The 14984-nt window shown below is 48.7% G+C and overlaps 1 protein-coding gene across 1 annotated transcript in view; it reads right to left on the minus strand.

The window, feature by feature from the left end:
- The window catches only part of LOC138363319 (variable charge X-linked protein 3B-like), a 32405-nt gene extending 18258 nt beyond the window's left edge, over window positions 1-14147 (minus strand). Inside the window, exons 1-2 of the mRNA XM_069322340.1 lie at window positions 14115-14147; window positions 8002-8156 (exon numbers count right to left, since the gene is read on the minus strand). Coding sequence (XP_069178441.1) covers window positions 8002-8156; window positions 14115-14147 — 188 coding nt within the window. The remainder of the gene's footprint in view (window positions 1-8001; window positions 8157-14114) is intronic.
- Between the last annotated feature and the right edge of the window lie 837 nt (window positions 14148-14984).

Raw genomic sequence — 14984 nt, forward strand, 5'->3', positions numbered from 1 at the left:
CCTTATCCACTGGAGCGCCCTACCAGTTACTCCTGCCTGTTTCTCCAGCTTATGCATCAACCTTTTATGGGGTACTGTGTCAAAGGCTTTCCGACAGTCCAAAAAAATGCAGTCCGCCCATCCTTCTCTTTCTTGCTTAATCTTTGTCACCTGATCATAGAATTCAATCAAGCCTGTAAGGAAAGATTTACCCTTCCTGAACCCATGTTGATGGGTTGTCACGAAGTCTCTTCTCTCGAGATGTGTTACTAGGTTTTTTCTCACAATCTTCTCCATCACCTTGCATGGTATAGAAGTTAAGGCCACTGGCCTGTAGTTCAGTGCCTCTTGCCTGTCACCCTTTTTAAATATTGGTACTACATTAGCAGTCTTCCATACTTCTGGTAGGTCTCCCGTTTCCAGTGACCTACTATACACTATGGAGAGTGGCAAGCAAAGTGCTTCTGCACACTCTTTCAATACCCATGGTGAGATTCCATCTGGCCCAACAGCTTTTCTCACATCCAGCTCCAATAGGTGCTTCTTGACCTCATCTCTTGTAATTTCGAACCTTTCCAAGGTTACCTGGTTTGCTGCCACCTTTCCTAGCGCCGTGACTTCTCCCTGTTCCATTGTAAAGACCTCCTGGAACCTTTTGTTGAGTTCTTCACACACCTCTTTGTCATTCTCTGTGTACCTGTCCTCGCCCACCCTAAGTTTCATCACCTGTTCCTTCACTGTTGTCTTCCTCCTGATGTGACTGTGTAGTAGCTTTGGTTCGGTCTTGGCTTTATTAGCTATATCATTTTCATACCTTTTCTCAGCTGCTCTTCTCACACTAACATACTCGTTCCTGGTTCTCTGGTATCTCTCTCTACTTTCTGGTGTTCTGTTATTACGGAAGTTCCTCCATGCCCTTTTGTTCAGCTCCTTTGCTTTCATACATTCCCTATTAAACCACGGATTCTTCCTTTGCTTCTCTGTTTTTTCCTGTTGGGCTGGGACAAACCTGCTTACAGCCTCCTGACATTTTTGGGTGACATAGTCCATCATGTTTTGTACGGACTTGGTTCCGAGTTCTGTGTCCCAATGTATATCCCATAGGAATTTATTCATCTTCTCATAGTTTACCTTTCGGTACGCCAGCCCTTTGTTTCCCAGTTCTTTTTTGGGGGTGATAATTCCTAGCTCAACCAGGTACTCAAAGCTCAATACACTATGATCACTCATTCCCAAGGGGACTTCCAACTTAACTTCCCTTATATCCGACTCATTTAGGGTAAATATCAGATCAAGCAAGGCTGGTTCATCCCCTCCTCTCGTTCTTGTCGGTCCCTTGACGTGTTGACTTAGAAAGTTTCTTGTTGCCACATCCAGCAGCTTAGCTCTCCATGTGTCTGGGCCTCCATGTGGGTCTCTGTTTCCCCAATCTATCTTTCCATGGTTGAAGTCTCCCATGATTAGTAGCCTGGATCCGTTCCTGCTAGCCACAGAAGCTGCTCTCTCTATTATATTGATGGTGGCCAAGTTGTTTCTATCATATTCCTGTCTGGGTCTTCTGACATTCGGTGGGGGGTTATATATAACTACTACTATAATTTTCTGTCCTCCAGTTGCTATGGTGCCTGATATGTAGTCACTGAAACCTTCACAGTTCTGAATTACCATCTCTTCGAAACTCCAACCTTCTCTTAGTAGCAAAGCTACACCACCTCCTCCTCTCCCTTCTCTCTCTTTCCTCACTACAGAGTAGCCCTGTGGAAACACTGCGTTTGTTATGGTGTTTGTTAGCTTTGTTTCTGTGAGTGCTATTATGTCTGGGTTTTCTTCTAGTGCCCATTCTCCGAGTTCACTTGTTTTATTTGTAATTCCATCTATGTTAGTGTACATTGCCTTGAAGCTCACTTTCTTCAGTTCATTTTCTTGTCCCTTTCTTGGCGAGCATTCTGCTGGCGTGGGAAGCTTTTCAGTGGGTGAGATGATCTGTGAGGTGGTTTGCAGGGTTTCAGGGGAGTTTGGGGTGAGGGGTGGGGGTTTCATGGAAGGGGGGACAGGTAGGGTGTGGGTTAAGGAGATAGGGGGGACATGGAGGATACGGGGTGAGGGGGGAGGAGGGATAGGGAGGGTATGGGATGAAGGGGGAGGGGGGACAGGGGGGAAAGGTGGGAGGGGGGACATGATGGGAATGGGGAAGGGATGACAGGGTAAGAATGGGGTGGGGGGGGGGGGGGAGGGAGGGTTGGGTGGGGGCAGGTAGGGTGAGGGGAAGGGAGGGTTTCTATGCAGAGGGGGTGGTGGGGTTGCCCTCCCCTCTGGTGTTGCTGGTATGCTGGTTTTGGGTTCCCCCTCTTGTCTCTAGGACTGTTGTGTTGGGGCTGTGATTTCCTGGTTTGCTTCTCCCTCCCTGCGCTTCCTCCTTGCCTCTGCTGCCCTGGCTCTCTCCTCCTTCGTCCTGTCCCTCTGCAGGAATACTTTCTTGTATCCCTCCACATGCTGCAGTTGACTCTTCCTTTCGAGAATATCCTCCTTCGTGGTTTCGTTTGTAAACACCACCTTTACAAGTCGGTTTCTGTCCTTGTTGTACCAGCCCAACCTGAAAACCTTCTCAATGTTTCGTTCAGCCCCTTCCATCTGTAACCCCTTCAGTATCCCCTGTACTGCCTCTCTATCCTTGCTATTCCATTCTTGCCTGTTGGATCCTTCCTGTTCTTTGATGCCTACAACTACCACTGATCTTTTTCTCTCCAGCAGCTGAGTGGTGCACCTTGCTGCTTCCTGTGAGGTGGCTGCTTGCATCGCTACCTCCCTCACTGTGTCCATTGCTTCTGAGCTCTTTTTCAGTATGTCTGCAAATGTTTCAGGTACAGAGGCATTTCCTTCCAATGTAACATTCCCACCTTCCCTTTGGATGATAATCTGATGCTCGGTCTCTTTATTTTTTTCTGTGAGGGATTTGATCTCCTCCCTTGCTGATGTCAGCTCACTTTGCAGGTTGTTAATTGTAATCCTCATTTCCTGCATCTCCCTCCTGAATTCCTCCAGAACTTGGGTTAACATGTCCCTCGTTTGATCAATTTGGCTGTTCCCTGTGTCCCTGTTGCGCCCACCTGCCATTTTGCCCTTGTCAAGAGAGAGAGAGAGCAAGAATAGTCCTAGTGTGGGTGGGTGTGGTGGGAGGGTGGGGGAGTGTTTTGGGAGAGTGGGAGTGGTGGTGGTGTGGGGGGGGGGGAGTGTGTTGGGAGAGTGAGATGGGGGGTTAAGAGATGGGTGAGGTGTAGTCTTCAGATTACGGCGGGTGGGGGAGGATTAGCGGCTTATCTGGGTTCCCAGTGAGCTCACAGTTGCTGTCCCTGTTACCTGTCTACCACGATTGTATTATTACGATTGTATTATTGAATGGAATGCAATAGTGTCTATATGATATGATATTATATAAACCTTGCACACTGTTGGAGACTTATGAGAGACACTTACCAGCCAGCCCCCCACAAGCACTCTAGGTGAATTCACGGCGTGTCGTCGGTAATCCTGTGAGGTCTTCAGGTCTCCACGTGGGTCCCGGCTGATGCGACTGATGCTGCCTCAAGAAGTCGATCTTCACTAGCTATCTTCTCTAAATTCACTAAGATAATTCACCACGAGATGTGATCAATGTGTTGCATAACAATGCCACTGTTCAATTTACACTGTCCCGATTCTCCCTGCACAGTACACCCGCTCCCTTGAACCCCATTGTTCCCTCGGTTAACGCGACCGCTGACCCTACACGTCTGCTCACGATCAAAGCTGACCCAAGACCCCATCTTGGGGTCTTGGGTCACACACACACACACACACACACACACACACACACACACACACACACACACACACACACATCGTTTCAAGTGTAGATATGACAGAGCCCGATAGGCTCAGGAATCTGTACACTTGTTGATTGACGGTTGAGAGGCGGGACCAAAGAGCCAGAGCTCAACCCCCGCAAACACAACTAGGTGAGTCAACTAGGTGAGTACACACACACACACACACACACACACACACACACACACACACACACACACACACACACACACACACACACACACACACACACACACACAAGTGTGTGTGTGTGTGTGTGTGTTTGTGTACTCTGGTCTTGTCTAGCTGCTGTTTTTATTCCAACGTTGCGGCTGAACTTTGAACATTGCCTCTTTTTGAACATTTTTAATTCCCCTTAAAAACCTTGTATGTTGTTATCATGTCTCTCTTTGTTTCAAATTTTCCCATTTATGGTGAGATTTAGTTCCATCACTCCTGCCTCATATTTCATACCCCCTTGCTCTCTCTCTCTCTCTCTCTCTCTCTCTCTCTCTTACTCTCCGTCCTAGCTGCAGGTGTTATACAAACCCTCTCACAGAACTCAAACGTTTCTGTTCCTGAGCCTCGTGTTCCAATTGCCTCCTGACCCCCACTCAGGATTTAAAGCTCGAATCGTATTCACGAAACTAATCATTCCGTCCTAATCCTCTTGCTGTTCGAAGCCCCAATATCGGGAGCAATACAGTGTCAACCGAAAGACACGAGCTCTACCAGCTTAACCGTATCAACGGTCTGCAACGTTGCACAGTGCTAAAGATGCCTTATTCAGGGGGGCATATTCGGGAGGTTTGGAACAGGTTTGGTGGTTCACTGTGAGGGGCTGGTGTGGTTCACTGTGAGGGCTGGTGTGGTTCACTGTGAGGGCTGGTGTGGTTCATTGTGAGGGCTGGTGTGGTTCACTGTGAGGGCTGGTGTGGTTCACTGTGAGGGCTGGTGTGGTTCATTATGAGGGCAGGTGTGGTTCACTGTGAGGGCTGGTGTTGTTCATTGTGAGGGCTGGTGTGGTTCACTGTGAGGGGCTGGTGTGGTTCACTGTGAGGGGCTGGTGTGGTTCACTGTGAGGGGCTGGTGTGGTTCACTGTGAGGGGCTGGTGTGGTTCACTGTGAGGGGCTGGTGTGGTTCATTGTGAGGGGCTGGTGTGGTTCACTGTGAGGGCTGGTGTGGTTCACTGTGAGGGCTGGTGTGGTTCACTGTGAGGGGCTGGTGTGGTTCACTGTGAGGGCTGGTGTGGTTCACTGTGAGGGGCTGGTGTGGTTCACTGTGAGGGCTGGTGTGGTTCACTGTGAGGGGCTGGTGTGGTTCACTGTGAGGGCTGGTGTGGTTCACTGTGAGGGGCTGGTGTGGTTCACTGTGAGGGCTGGTGTGGTTCACTGTGAGGGCTGGTGTGGTTCACTGTGAGGGCTGGTGTGGTTCATTGTGAGATGAAATAGTTGACCACATAACCGGAATGCACTCGGGCATGATGCATATATATATATATATATATATATATATATATATATATATATATATATATATATATATATATATATATATATATATATATATATATATATATACAAGCTGTACCCAGCCACGCATTGCTGTGGCTCAGCAATGCAGCCGCAGGAACCTTTCCGGTGTCACCCAGTCCTCCGCCCCATCCCTCTTTCCCCATCCCCCTCGTCCTCCCCACCATCTCCTACTCCTGATCTCTCGTCCTCCCCACCATTTCCCACTCCCTCGTCTGATGCATTCCCAAATTATGTGATGTTCCCGTCAGAAAATTTGGAACATCAAATGATCTGATGTTCCCATCACTGAAATATAGGAAAAACAGTTAAAAAAAGAAGAAATGAAAAACAATGAAAAAATATAAAATTAATTTTACACTTAAATTAAACGGTATGGTAAACAACACAGCTCAATTCCAACGCAATGTCACAAAAAATAATGAAATCAAAATGAAAATAAATAGAAATCTATAAAAATTTAGTTTATCAATGAAATCGAAAACATTGAAATAGAATTGTAACATATTTAGTATAGTGTGTTTTGCTCTAACATGCAATAGATGGCGAAATTTAAAAAAAAAAGAAAAAACGTTTTGTACCTGTCACAGGTGTGGCATCTATAGGAAACTCACGAAGTGAACGGTATGGTAAACAACACAGTTAAATTCCAACACAATGTCACACAAAATAATTAAATCAAAATGAAAATAAATCGAAATCTATGAAAATTACATCTATCAATGCAATCGAAAACATTGAAATGTAATCGTAACATATTTAGAATAGCGTGAGTTCCTATTATGTGCAACAGATGGCCCTGTTTAAAAACAAACAAACTTGTTTTTACCTGTCACAGGTGTGGCATTTTGTATAGTATGAATATAAAAACACGCTCATAGTTAAATGGAACGTTGTGGCAAAATTTTAAAACAATTGGTAGGGAACTTTGGGAGATTACAGCGTGTGTTGCTCTTAAGTCCAACACAAGGGGCGGTTTTTCAAAATAAAACATGTTATTTTCCTGTCACAGGTGAGGCATATGCATATAGTAGGTATAATAAAAAAAACACTCCTATACGAATGCAACGTTTCATAATTTCAAAGCAATTGGTAAAGAGGTTTCGAAGATTTCCCTCACATGAAAACCTCTTGAAAAACACAGTTTATCAAAAAAAAAGGATGTTTTTCCCGTCATAGACGTGACATATATATAGAATGTATATAAAAACCCGCTCGGGTCCGAATGGAACGTTGTGTGAAAATTTCAAAGCAATTCAAAGCAAACTTTCGGAGATTAGTCATTTTGAACAAACGAACATTTATATATATATATATATATATATATATATATATATATATATATATATATATATATATATATATATATATATATATATGGTACTGGATATATATATATATGGTACTGGTACTGGATATATATATATATATATGGTACTAATATATATATATATGGAGGTGGTACTCCCTTCCCTATTTATAAAAAAAAAAAAAAAAAAAATATATATATATATATATTTGGCTTATTATATATATATATATATATATATATACTTATATATATATATACTTGGCTTATTAGGCAAATCGGGCCTTGCATAGTAGGCTGAGAAATGCGTTCTGGCTACTAGGTACGACATATATATATATATATATATATATATATATATATATATATATATATATATATATATATATATATATATATATATATATATATATATATATATTATACATGATATGTTGTGATTTATTTGACTTTTCATGAAATACATATTAAATACGCGTTACATATACACAGAGCATACATAATTAGCCGTGCGGCCCCAGTACAGGCCGCCCCTGGTCGACCAGCCTTCCTCTCCATTCACCTTTAATGATATTCAGTTAATATTTAATAATTACTTATATCTTGCTTGTTACTATAATAAATATTTCTCATTTCATAAACTACATATTTACTACATGCTAAGGTCACAGAGAGCATATGTAATAGCCACGATAGACCTCCGATAGACACTCTCATCCGGTCAGGGTTATGTAGCAAAGAAAACGTGACGTATTTACGGTTTAGGCTCCAGAGATGAGCAAAAAATCTGTGTTTCTAATGTCGTGAGCGTCCCGGGTAGGGTAAATGGAACTCGAAACATCGGGAATCGAGCCCCGGTCCTGCAGGAAGTGATGCCTGGCTATTAAGGACCAATTAGTGGCTGACTGGACTAGACTGGACTAAGAGAACATGTTGGTGGGTGTGACTGTACTGCTGGCTCGCGCCACCAGGGTGCCCGCCGCTCCGACTCACGCTAGTCCTTGTATGTTTCATATAACTATTTTGTATCCAGTGCCAGGACTCCACGTGATATCCGTCACGTGTGGCCACTGACCCGAGCGTGGGGTGCTGCCCAGGAGGAACATGAGGAAAATGAGGAAATGAGGGAAGTGAGAGCACATAATGACAAGGCGGGAGAGAATGAGTAACGGAGGGTAGGAGATAATGACAAAGGTAGGAAGAGAGAGAGAGAGGGAGATAATGACAAAGGGAGGGAGATAATGAGAGAGGGAGAGAGAAAGGGGCGGGCCGTGGGTGGCAATGAGAGAGGAGAGCAGCGGGGAGTCAACACACTCACATGGTCATCAATCACTCACATATTTCCCATCATGTGTTGATCTCTGTTGGTGTTCAGTGTGTTGTTATTATTATTACCCTGCTGCTGCTGCTGCTGCTGCTGCTGCTGCTGCTGCTGCTGCTGCTGCTGCTGCTGCTGCTGCTGCTGCTGCTGCTGCTGCTTCTTCGTCTTCTTCTTATTAGCGTTATTATTTTATTAATAATTTTATTATTTTATTATAATTATCATTATCATTATTACTATTATTGAGAAGATCATTTGAGCCAATTATTATAGATAATAATAATAATAATAATCAAATGAGAAAAACATGAGCCGTGATGAGGGTTCGAACCTGTGTGGCGGGTGTTCCCAGACGCATGTGGGGGGGGGGGGAGACCCAGGATAGGCTTCAGTGGAAGCCTCGGGGGTCCTCGTGGGTGGCAGTAGTACCCCAGCTTGTAATTCTTTTGACCCTTGGAGCCGTGAGAAGGATTCGAACCCCTGACCCTGGGTACTCCCAAGCACACGCCTTAAACCCCTGAACCACGATGTGCTGCAAAAGTAATCACATCAGCTGTGATTCAACTGATAATTATTATTATATTACAGATATGTTAAGGTACTTAGGAATTAAAAATATAAATAATATTATTTGTATAAATATACAATTCAAAGCTATTTCAGAATTATAAAACCTGGGAGAATAATATATATATATATATATATATATATATATATATATATATATATATATATATATATATATAATATAATATGTATGTAATATAGTCGTATAGTTGAGCAGGTTGTAAACACTCATTAACATCCATAGTGACATGCATGTTGGGCCAGGATATGTGCTGTGTCAATGTGTCAACTTACTCCCTCAAAGTTGGTGAATATACAGTCACACTGAGGGAGGGTGGAGGGTAGGTCACACTGAGGGAGGGTGGAGGGTAGGTCACACTGAGGCAGGGTGGAGGGTAGGTCACACTGAGGCAGGGTGGAGGGTAGGTCACACTGAGGGAGGGTGGAGGGTAGGTCACACTGAGGCAGGGTGGAGGGTAGGTCACACTGAGGGAGGGTGGAGGGTAGGTCACACTGAGGGAGGGTGGAGGGTAGGTCACACTGAGGCAGGGTGGAGGGTAGGTCACACTGAGGCAGGGTGGAGGGTAGGTCACACTGAGGCAGGGTGGAGGGTAGGTCACACTGAGGCAGGGTGGAGGGTAGGTCACACTGAGGCAGGGTGGAGGGTAGGTCACACTGAGGCAGGGGGAAGGGTAGGTCACACTGAGGCAGGGTGGAGGGTAGGTCACACTGAGGCAGGGGGAAGGGTAGGTCACACTGAGGCAGGCTGGAGGGTAGGTCATACTGAGGCAAGGTGGAGGGTAGGTCATACTGAGGCAAGGTGGAGGGTAGGTCACACTGAGGCAGGGTGGAGGGTAGGTCACACTAAGGCAGGGTGGAGGGTAGGTCACACTAAGGCAGAGTGGAGGGTAGGTCACACTGAGGCAGGGTGGAGGGTAGGTCACACTAAGGCAAGGTGGAGGGTAGGTCACACTGAGGCAGGGTGGAGGGTAGGTCACACTGAGGCAGGGTGGAGGGTAGGTCACACTGAGGCAGGGTGGAGGGTAGGTCACACTGAGGCAGGGTGGAGGGTAGGTCACACTAAGGCAGGGTGGAGGGTAGGTCACACTAAGGCAGGGTGGAGGGTAGGTCACACTGAGGCAGGGTGGAGGGTAGGTCACACTGAGGCAGGGTGGAGGGTAGGTCACACTAAGGCAGGGTGGAGGGTAGGTCACACTGAGGCAGGGTGGAGGGTAGGTCACACTAAGGCAGGGTGGAGGGTAGGTCACACTAAGGCAGGGTGGAGGGTAGGTCACACTGAGGCAGGGTGGAGGGTAGGTCACACTAAGGCAGGGTGGAGGGTAGGTCACACTGAGGCAGGGTGGAGGGTAGGTCACACTAAGGCAGGGTGGAGGGTAGGTCACACTAAGGCAGGGTGGAGGGTAGGTCACACTGAGGCAGGGTGGAGGGTAGGTCACACTAAGGCAGGGTTAAGGCAAATCACTACACACTAAGAACACGTAAGGATAAGATGTTATGATACACTGTAAGAAGGAATAAGAATATGATCTTGTGAACATGACTGCGAGAACATGAACGATAACACCTGCATTAGTAACATATTTTTCACATGTTTGTGTTCCATTACACTGTCTCAACATCTTTATTCAATGAATGTCGTTCCGCCTTGTTCCCCTAATTATTAATAACTTCTTCACTGCTATATCTGCTATAGGCCAAACTTTGCTGTTAGTAATAACTTTAATGTTGGTACTGAACACTTATACTGTGATAGAAAGGAGCTCCACATGTGCTGTGGTGGTTATCAGGGAGCTCCACATGTGCTGTGGTGGTTATCTGGGAACTCCACATGTGTTGTGGTGGTTATCAGGGAGCTCCACATGTGCTGTGGTGGTTATCAGGGAGCTCCACATGTGCTGTGGTGGTTATCAGGGAGTTCCACATGTGCTGTGGTGGTTATCAGGGAGTTCCACATGTGCTGTGGTGGTTATCTTGGAGTTCCACATGTGCTGTGGTGGTTATCAGGGAGTTCCACATGTGCTGTGGTGGTTATCTGGGAGCTCCACATGTGCTGTGGTGGTTATCTGGGAGCTCCACATGTGCTGTGGTGGTTATCTTGGAGTTCCACATGTGCTGTGGTGGTTATCAGGGAGCTCCACATGTGCTGTGGTGGTTATCAGGGAGCTCCACATGTGCTGTGGTGGTTATCTTGGAGCTCCACATGTGCTGTGGTGGTTATCTGGGAGCTCCACATGTGCTGTGGTGGTTATCTTGGAGTTCCACATGTGCTGTGGTGGTTATCAGGGAGCTCCACATGTGCTGTGGTGGTTATCAGGGAGCTCCACATGTGCTGTGGTGGTTATCTTGGAGTTCCACATGTGCTGTGGTGGTTATCGGGGAGCTCCACATGTGCTGTGGTGGTTATCAGGGAGCTCCACATGTGCTGTGGTGGTTATCAGGGAGCTCCACATGTGCTGTGGTGGTTATCAGGGAGCTCCACATGTGCTGTGGTGGTTATCAGGGAGCTCCACATGTGCTGTGGTGGTTATCTTGGAGTTCCACATGTGCTGTGGTGGTTATCAGGGAGCTCCACATGTGCTGTGGTGGTTATCAGGGAGCTCCACATGTGCTGTGGTGGTTATCTTGGAGTTCCACATGTGCTGTGGTGGTTATCTTGGAGTTCCACATGTGCTGTGGTGGTTATCACCAATCTCCTTCTGTTCTCCAATCACTGTTCGTCATCCACTATCTGCTGTTTTTCCCATTTAATTCTTAACTATTTTTTTTTGTCACGGACAAGTGTAACACTTTTATTGTAATAAAAACAATAATGATATAAAGTTCATAAAATAATTTATAAAAAAACGCGTTCTTTCTTGCCCCCCCCCCTTGAGGTGTGGTGATGGTGTGCTGTGAGCTGTGGTGATGGTGTGCTGTGAGCTGTGGTGATGGTGTGCTGTGAGCTGTGGTGATGGTGTGCTGTGAGCTGTGGTGATGGTGTGGGTGTGGAGACACGCCACACAGGTGTTCTACGCACACATCATCACATCATCATCATCAGAGATATCCTGACACGCAACAGAGAGAGAGAGAGAGAGAGAGAGAGAGAGAGAGAGAGAGAGAGAGAGAGAGAGAGAGAGAGAGAGAGAGAGAGAGAGAGAAAGGTATTTCCTCATAAGTGAAATCGATCTCGGATCCACTCGACTGTCACCACTCGCAATCATCGATACTCTTATTGTAATCATGTTTCTGAAGGGAATTCTTCCTCCCGCGGTCTGTTGTTCCTGGCCGGATGTGAAGAATGGCAGGCTCTCGCCGGTGACGAGAAGCCCATTAAAAACCGGTAAACTGCGCCGCTCGCCACAATTTTACTCTTCCTGGAAACGGCTGGTGGTTCGTGGCTGGTGGTCGTGGCTGGTGGTCGTGGTTGGTGGCCGTGGCTGGTGGTCGTGGCTGGTGGCCCGTGGCTGGTGGTCGTGGCTGGTGGTCGTGGCTGGTGGTCGTGGCTGGTGGTCGTGGCTGGTGGTCGTGGCTGGTGGCCGTGGCTGGTGGTCGTGGCTGGTGGCCAGTGGCTGGTGGTCGTGGCTGGTGGTCGTGGCTGGTGGTCGTGGCTGGTGCCCGTGGCTGGTGGCCGTGGCTGGTGGCCGTGGCTGGTGGTCGTGGCTGGTGGTCGTGGCTGGTGGTCGTGGCTGGTGGTTGTGGCTGGTGGCCCGTGGCTGGTGGTCGTGGCTGGTGGCCCGTGGCTGGTAGTCGTGGCTGGTGGTCGTGGCTGGTGGCCGTGGCTGGTGGTCGTGGCTGGTGGTCGTGGCTGGTGGTCGTGGCTGGTGGTCGTGGCTGGTGCCCGTGGCTGGTGGCCGTGGCTGGTGGTCTTGGCTGGTGGCCCGTGGCTGGTGGTCGTGGCTGGTGGCCCGTGGCTGGTGGTCGTGGCTGGTGGTCGTGGCTGGTGGTCGTGGCTGGTGGCCCGTGGCTGGTGGTCGTGGCTGGTGGTAGTGGCTGGTGGTCGTGGCTGGTGGTCGTGGCTGGTGGTCGTGGCTGGTGGTCGTGGCTGGTGCCCGTGGCTGGTGGTCGTGGCTGGTGGTCGTGGCTGGTGGTCGTGGCTGGTGGTCGTGGCTGGTGGCCCGTGGTTGGTGCCCGTGGCTGGTGGTCGTGGCTGGTGGTCGTGGCTGGTGGTCGTGGCTGGTGGTCGTGGCTGGTGGTCGTGGCTGGTGGTCGTGGCTGGTGGTCGTGGCTGGTGGTCGTGGCTGGTGGCCCGTGGCTGGTGCCCGTGGCTGGTGGCCGTGGCTGGTGGTCGTGGCTGGTGCCCGTGGCTGGTGGTCGTGGCTGGTGGTCGTGGCTGGTGGTCGTGGCTGGTGGCCGTGGCTGGTGGTCGTGGCTGGTGGTCGTGGCTGGTGCCCGTGGCTGGTGGTCGTGGCTGGTGGTCGTGGCTGGTGGCCCGTGGCTGGTGGTCGTGGCTGGTGGTCGTGGCTGGTGGTCGTGGCTGGTGGTCGTGGCTGGTGGTCGTGGCTGGTGGTCGTGGCTGGTGGCCGTGGCTGGTGGTCGTGGCTGGTGGCCGTGGCTGGTGGCCGTGGCTGGTGGTCGTGGCTGGTGGTCGTGGCTGGTGGTCGTGGCTGGTGGCCGTGGCTGGTGGTCGTGGCTGGTGGCCGTGGCTGGTGGCCGTGGCTGGTGGTCGTGGCTGGTGGTCGTGGCTGGTGGTCGTGGCTGGTGGTCGTGGCTGGTGGCCCGTGGCTGGTGGCCCGTGGCTGGTGGTCGTGGCTGGTGGTCGTGGCTGGTGGTCGTGGCTGGTGGTCGTGGCTGGTGGTCGTGGCTGGTGGCCGTGGCTGGTGGCCGTGGCTGGTGGTCGTGGCTGGTGGTCGTGGCTGGTGGTCGTGGCTGGTGGTCGTGGCTGGTGGCCCGTGGCTGGTGGCCCGTGGCTGGTGGTCGTGGCTGGTGGTCGTGGCTGGTGGTCGTGGCTGGTGGCCAGTGGCTGGTGGTCGTGGCTGGTGGTCGTGGCTGGTGGCCGTGGCTGGTGGTCGTGGCTGGTGGTTGTGGCTGGTGGTCGTGGCTGGTGGCCGTGGTTGGTGGCCGTGGCTGGTGGCCGTGGCTGGTGGTCACGAAAATGTCAAATGTAGATATGATAGAGCCCAGTAGGCTCAGGAATCTGTACACCAGTTGATTGACAGTTGAGAGGCGGGACCAAAGAGCCAAAGCTCAACCCCGCAAGCACAAATAGGTGAGCAAATAGGTGAGTACACGCACACACACACACACACACACACACACACACACACACACACACACACACACACACACACACACACACACACACACACACACACACACACACACAGTGTGCATCACCTCAACAAATGACCCAAATCAAGAATGTCACACTCTATCCCATCTCGTTCAATACTTCCTGACTCAACGTGGTGCTGACCGAGACAAAGATAACCTTCCTCTCCAGGGGTAAGAGCCATTACGCTCTTGTGGAAGAGAGATATAAGATGAGATATAAGAGAGAGAAAACACATTATATTAAACACATTATATTAAACACATTATACCAAATATTCACCTCATTACCTTGTGCTGCTGCTGCTCCCCCACACAGGGCATCGCTTGGTCTGGCATTGAGGGTCACAGTTAACCACTAATAACTGAACTACAGCCTACATTCTGTGTTGAGTTCTGGTGTTCATCAGTAACATGAGAACGAAGCCAAGATTTGTAATGTTCATTGGAGACTTGAACTGTTCACAGACGCTTGTGGGTCCAAACATGGGCTTAATCCTCGAGGAAAAACATAACATAGACAAGAGTCTATTGAGAAATACATTCCCAGTCTATTGAGGAGTACACTCCCTGTCTATTGAGGAGTACACTCCCTGTCTATTGAGAAATACATTCCCAGTCTATTGAGGAGTACACTCCCTGTCTATTGAGGAATACACTCCCAGTCTATTGAGGAGTACACTCCCTGTCTATTGAGGAATGCACTCCCTGTCTATTGAGGAGTACACTCCCTGTCTATTGAGGAATACACTCCCAGTCTATTGAGGAGTACACTCCCTGTCTATTGAGGAATACAGTCCCTGTCTATTGAGGAGTACACTCCCTATCTATTGAGGAGTACACTCCCTGTCTATTGAGGAGTACACTCCCTGTCTATTGAGGAGTACACTCCCTGTCTATTGAGGAATACAGTCCCTGTCTATTGAGGAGTACACTCCCTGTCTATTGAGGAGTACACTCCCTGTCTATTGAGGAGTACACTCCCTGTCTATTGAGGAGTACACTCCCTGTCTATTGAGGAGTACACTCCCTGTCTATTGAGGAATACACTCCCAGTCTATTGAGGAATACAGTCCCTGTCTATTGAGGAGTACACTCCCTGTCTATTGAGGAGTACACTCCCTGTCTATTGAGGAATACACTCCCTGTCTATTGAGGAAT

Source organism: Procambarus clarkii, chromosome 10 (assembly GCF_040958095.1).
Source record: "Procambarus clarkii isolate CNS0578487 chromosome 10, FALCON_Pclarkii_2.0, whole genome shotgun sequence".
Classification (NCBI taxonomy): domain Eukaryota; kingdom Metazoa; phylum Arthropoda; class Malacostraca; order Decapoda; family Cambaridae; genus Procambarus; species Procambarus clarkii.